Here is a 6,456-nt window from a genome sequence, read left to right on the forward strand (position 1 = left end):
CATGCGAGGAGCTGACTCGTTGGAAAAGACCCTGATGTTGGGAGGGATTGCGGGCAGGAGAAGAAGGGGACGACAGAGGATGAGATGGCTGGATGGCATCACCGACTTGATGGACGTGAGTTTGAGTAAACTCTGGGAGTTGGTGATGAACAGGGAGGCCTGGCGTGCTGCGATTCATGGGATCACAAAGAGTCGGACACGACTGAGCGACTGAACTGACTGACTGAACTGAAACCTAAAGTCATGGGATTGAAATCTGATTTTGAAGATCAGAATTGAAATTGCAGAAAACCCAAACAAATGATACAAAATCAAGCTCGAGAAGGTTTCTATCAATGTAGAGAAAAAAACAAGATGAGAGAAAGGATGGGTAATTCCGTTGATGAAAAGTAAATAAAGACTTAATATATAGATAAGAAGGACCCCCCTTGAGGAAGATATAACTAAAATAAATGATGTTGCTGCAACACTGAAGAAAAATAATGATGGAAGAAAACTTTTCAAGCTGAGAAAAGAAGCTGAATTTACAATTTAAAATAGCGCACCGTTTCCAGGCAAAATTAATGAAGAAAGATGCACAATTTGATATAATCTAGCAAATTTCTTTGAATATGAAGGGTTTTTTTTTTTTTAAATCTTCAACTATCTAGACAAAACATTAAACTCACTTATCATCAAATGAAAACAGGCTGATTTGAGAATCCATCACACGACTGACGCCAGATGATAATGGAGAGAAGTCTAAATGGTGCAAGAGAAAATGCTTATGACTCAAGCTGAAATGTTCATCTTTAAAGAAGACGAAAAAGACATTCTTAGTTATTCTAATCAGGGGCTCAAAAAGATACCACCCATGCCCTTTTTTTGAAAAATTTACCGAAAGATAGGTTCAAATGGAACAAATATTACTTAAGGACAAAAAAAAAATCAAAAATACCAAAAGTGGGTTCAAAAACATTGTAACAGTCCAAGCTAAATGTATAGAATTAAGTTTTTTTTTTAATGCTGTATATAGAATATTAGTACAGATGGAAAGTTTTTGTTGTTGTAGTTACTTCTTAAAATAACTAAAAATAAAACTAATAATAAATAGGTTTATAATTCCAAATGATATTGGCAATGAATGTGGGAAAGAAGGGTATGTGGGGAATTAGAAGGGTACTAGATTCCTCATCTTATAGAGGAATGAATTAAATTATTATATTATTCATGAATTTGATAATTAGAGAACCTATACATTAAAGTGTGATTTTGAAAAACCAAAGTAGAAGAATTCAAAAGAATATATACTTATAAAAATGGAGAAAATAAAAACCAAGAAAAATTGTAATTTGGGAAGAAAATGGAATTTCACAGTGGTTCAAATCATGGGCTTTTGAGGCAGGAAAACCTGGTTTCTGAAAATGGTTCTACAATTTACTAATGTTGGTCCTGAAAATTTACCCACATACTCAGAGCCTCTCTTTTCCTATCTTTAAAATTGGAATAAAATACATATTTCACAGGGTAGTTGTGGGGTTAATAGGAAATCTTTGTCTAAAGAAATATATTAAGAAATTCCTTACCAAACTAGGAATAAAAGTACTGTATGACTTAGCAGTCCCACGACTGGGCATATACCCTGAGAAAGTCACAATTCTAAAAGACACATGAACCCCAATGTTCACTGAAGCACTGTTTACAATAGCCAGGAAATGGAAGCAACCTAGATGTCCATCGACAGTTGAGTGGATAAAGATGTGGTACATATACACAATGGAATATTACTCAGTCATAAAAGGAATGAATTTGAATCAGTTAGATTGAGGGGGATGAGCCTAGAGCCTGTTATACAGAGTGAAATAAGTCAGAAAGAGAAAAACAAATATCATGTATTAATACATATATATGGAATCTAGAAAAATAGTCCTGACGCACCTATTTATGGAGAAGAAATGGAGATGCAGACATAGAGAACAGTCTGGTGGACACAGCGGGGAAAGGACAGGGTAGGATAAGTCAAGAAAGTAGCATTGACATATATACACTATCATATGTACAATAGATAATTAGCAGGAAGTTGAGGTTTAACATAGGGAGCCCAGCCTGATACTCTGTGACGACCTAGCGGGGTGGAATGGGGGCAGGAGGGAGGCTCAGGAGGGAGGGGAGATATATACATATATATATATATTTATGACTGATCCTCGATGTACAGCAGAGATCACCACAACGCTATAAAGCAATTATCCTCCAATAATAAAAGAGAACAATGTTGGCATTTGATATGAGGTAGATATTTTTAACAAGTTAATAAAGAACCCTGTTCCATTTGACAAGTTTTTAATTAGCAGTAGATACTGAATTTTACCAAAAGCCTTCTTGCTCTCAGTGTTAGTCAAGAGGGCTAACTGCAGTAACAAATGATCCTCAGAATGTTAATAGGTCATATATAGAAAATAGGTAACTAATGAGGACCTATTTATAGCACAAGGCACTCTGCTCAGTACCTTTAATGGCCTGTATGGGAAGAGGATCTAAAAAAGAGTGGATATATGTATATTCATAGCTGATTCACTTTACTGTATGCCTCTAACAAACATTGTATTATAAATCAACTGTACCCCAATACAAAATGTTTTTAAAAAGAAAAAAATTAATCCAATACTTAGCCTAAGCATGAATTGAAAAAGTGAGTTGCTGCCATCTGGGCCAGCAGGGACTGGATCACCCTGAGCTGGGACGGTGCTGAGATCCTGAGCAGGTTTCTGGGCCCACACTCCTGGGAGCTGGCTGGAAGTTGGATTCCCACTGTAGGCATGTGGGGTGCAGTGGGCACTGTGGGGTTAGCATGGGGCACTGCCTGGCAATTGATTCTGGGCTGGGTGCCCTACATCAACAGCAAGTTTAAGAAGAACGTCTAATTATACTGACCCCCAACTCAGGCCCCTCTGGGATCTGGTGGTGCTGTCTCCTTCCATCTGCATCTGCTATAGCCCATGCTCTCGGGATGGACCCTGAGGTTAAAAAAAATAAATTGAGTTGTTGTTCATCGGTATTAACGTGGTGTTTGTTTTTGTTATTGCTTCCAGGAAAGGATTGAGGATGCTTGAGTCTGTCCGGTGTCCCTCCTCAGCGAAGCTCTCCTAGCCCTGTTTTCTGAACCCACTCCTCACTTGTGTCTGGTCTTTTAACTGTCTTTGATTTGGTTCCTGTTCTGATTGATTGCACAGACATGACATTTAGAATGGTCCTTTGCAAAATGAGCTCGCCCATGACCAAGTGTGAGTCTATCTTTGTTTTCAGGTCTGCAGCTGCTTCTCATGTCACTGTTTAGATTCAGTTCCCTGGAATCCTGCCTGAGCAAAACCCCCAGATATCCCACGTGATTATCCAGGATGGGTTCATAGAGACGTGTAACAATAAATTTAAATGATTTAACCTCTTGTTTTAAAATATTCGGGGCTTCCCTGGTGACTCAGTGGTAAAGAATCTGCTTGCAATGCAGGAGACCTGGGTTTGATCCCTGGATTGGAAAGATCCCCTGGAGGAGGGGATGACAACGCACTCCAGTATTCAAGCCTGGGAAATCCCAAGGACAGAGAAGTGTGGTGGGCTACAGTCCACCAGAGTGGGTTGCCCAGAGTGGGGCACAAATGAAGTGAAGACTTCAAGATTGGGTTAAGAAAGATCCAGCTGTGACTTAATAATAAAAAACATATCCAAAATCTGTGGGAGAAGGCGAGGGTGGGATGTTTTGAGACAATAGCATCGAAACATGTATATTATCTATGGTGAAACAGATCACCAGCCCAGGTTGGATGCATGAGACAAGAGCTCGGGCCTGGTGCACTGGGAAGACCCAGAGGGATCGGGTAGAGAGGGAGGTGGGAAGGGGGATCGGGATGGGGAATACATGTAAATCCATGGCTTATTCATGTCAATGTATGACAAAAACCACTACAATATTGTAAAGTAATTAGCCTCCAACTAGTAAAAATAAAGGAAAAAAAAAACAACAGAAAAAAAATATCCAAAATAGAAGGACACAAATAGGTTAAAATTTTTTAAATGAATAAAGATTTACTAGAAAAATTGAAACAAAATAAAAATAGAGGTAGTATTATAAAAATTATACAAGAATGCATACAAGGCCAAATAATATCAAAAGAATCAAAGAGTACATAAAAATGTGCATACTTCCATGAAGATAACAAAGAATATATAGTTTATGCAACAGATATATAAAGTAAAGATGTATAAGAGGAAATGGACAGAACACATTTCATGTGAGCCATTTACAGGATGACTAGTTTTTGAAAAAACAAGTAGACAAAGCATATACATTTCAAAGGATTTGTACTATAAACAATTAAAATGTATTTAAGACAAACCCAAGGAAAACAGAAGAAAAAAATTTCTAAAGGTAAGCATAGAAAATTGAACAATTTTTTAAAAATAGAAATAGTAAAGTTGAAACACAAATTCAAGAACTGCTTTTTGTTTTAACACAACTTGAGAACACATGAAAAGTAAAGAGAAAAAACAAAATTTAAAAGTAGAAAAGAAACAAAAATAAAAACAGGAAGATTTTAATAAGTATGAAAATATTATTTTAAAATACTATGCTAATCAATTTGATAAAATGAATTAAATGATTATTTTTATGGCAATTTTTACCCAACTCTAAGACCTCTGAAGATATCTCACTATCTGCAAATTTCACTAGTGATAACTTTTAGATTTTCACAAAAACAGATAATTTCCTATTATATAAGTTTTCCAAATATAAAAACAAAAGCTGAGAACATAAAGATTCATTTTATGAAGTCAGTGTCAGTTCTCAGTTCAGTCGCTCAGTCGTGTCTGACTCTTTGTGACCCCATGAATTGCAGCACGCCAGGCCTCCGTGTCCATCACCAACTCTCGGAGTTTACTCAAACTCATGCCCATCGAGTCGGTGATGCCATCCAGCCATCTCATCCTCTGTTGTCCCCTTCTACTCCTGCCCTCAATCCCTTCCAGCATCAGGGTCTTTTTCAATGAGTCAACTCTTTGCATCAGGTGGCCAAAGTATTGGAGTTTCAGCTTCAGCATCAGTCCTTCCAATGAACACCCAGGACTGATCTCCTTTACGATGGACTGGTTGGATCTCCTTGCAGTCCAAGAGACTCTCAAGAGACTTAAGTCAGTGTAGCACTACATAAAATAGACAAAAATGGCACAAAAGAACAATAAATACTATCATGGTTTTGTGATGACAATATTTAGGTTAAATATTCAGTGACATGATGAGAACCAAAAAATAAGCAATGTTATCTTTCTTAATGACATAGTGATTCTAAAGTTCATTCATAGGAATAACAAGTAAAAAATTAAGAATACATTAAAATAGGAAAACTGGGCACTTAGGTTAAGGAGGCTTGTCCAGCTAGGAATTAAAACATATCACAAGCAACATCAAACAAAGCAGTATGGTGCTAGTTCGAGAATTGGCAGGCTGATAAAATAGAGCCATCAGCCTTAAAATAGACTCTAGTATATATTCCAGCTTAGTAAAGAAAGCACAACAAAAAATGGGAGAGGTTATTCATCAAATAGTTGAGAAAAATTGACTAACTCAAATAATATCCTCACCATACAGGAGCCCAAAACAAAAACACCAGAAACAGATGGATTAAAGAACTATACACAGACAAAAATATAGTAAGTAATCAGATATCTGGAGAGGGAAAGACATTCTAAGTAAAAGAGCCCTGGAAGTAAGTACAAAAGAAAAGCTAAAAAGATTTTGCCATTACACAACTAGAACTCCTCTATGTCAAGGAACATCATTCACAATAATAAAATCACAACTTGGGAAAAGTAATTTAGCAACAGGGCAGAGGATAATATCATTAAAACAAAAGAAATAAAGAAAAGAAATGAAAAGAAACAAAATAAAAAACAAAATATCATTAAAACAAAAGATTACAGAAATTTTAAAGAAATACAAAATCTTATAAACATGTAAAACTATTCACACTCATAACTAATCAAATGCTAATTAAAACAATATCTGTATTTTATTCACCCACTAAACTGGCAAAACATTAAAAAAAATTTTTTTCTGTGCTGGTAAAAGTTTGACAGAAATTTCCATAATAAATAGCTGGAAGAGGTAAGAGTTTGTATTAGTACAAGACTCTTCGGTGATACCCACCTAGGCACTCAATGCTGCTCAGGTGGCGCAGTGGTGAAGAAACCAGCTGCCAAACCGAGAGACCCAGGTTTGATCTCTGGGTTGGGAAGATCCCCTAGAGAAGGAAGTAGCATCCCACTGCAGTATTCTTGCCTGGGAAAGCCCATGGACAGAGGCTCCTGGCAGGTTACAGTCCATAGGATTACAAAAGAGCTGGCCATGACTTGGTGACTAGACAACACAACAACCTAAGTACTCAAACTGGTCCCTTCCCCTGGCTCAGCAAGCCCCTTCCA

General features: G+C 37.0%; 1 protein-coding gene across 1 annotated transcript; it reads left to right on the plus strand.

The window, feature by feature from the left end:
- Nucleotides 1-2,251: 2,251 nt before the first annotated feature.
- On the plus strand, nucleotides 2,252-2,903 carry LOC133068538 (cytochrome b-c1 complex subunit 10-like). The gene is made up of 2 exons (XM_061159749.1): nucleotides 2,252-2,271; nucleotides 2,696-2,903. Exons 1-2 carry the CDS (start codon nucleotides 2,252-2,254, stop codon nucleotides 2,901-2,903), a joined length of 228 nt encoding a protein of 75 aa, XP_061015732.1.
- The last annotated feature ends 3,553 nt before the right edge of the window (nucleotides 2,904-6,456 follow it).

Source organism: Dama dama, chromosome 13, assembly GCF_033118175.1.
Source record: "Dama dama isolate Ldn47 chromosome 13, ASM3311817v1, whole genome shotgun sequence".
In the NCBI taxonomy this organism is placed as follows: domain Eukaryota; kingdom Metazoa; phylum Chordata; class Mammalia; order Artiodactyla; family Cervidae; genus Dama; species Dama dama.

What these genes read in the sequence shown, in the direction of transcription:
- LOC133068538 (XM_061159749.1), top strand. Translation starts at nt 2,252, where the DNA reads ATGTTGGCATTTGATATGAG. An exon ending in ATGTTGGCATTTGATATGAG is followed by an intron (nt 2,272 to 2,695) that starts GTAGATATTTTT and finishes CATCTGGGCCAG; the next exon opens with CAGGGACTGGATCACCCTGA.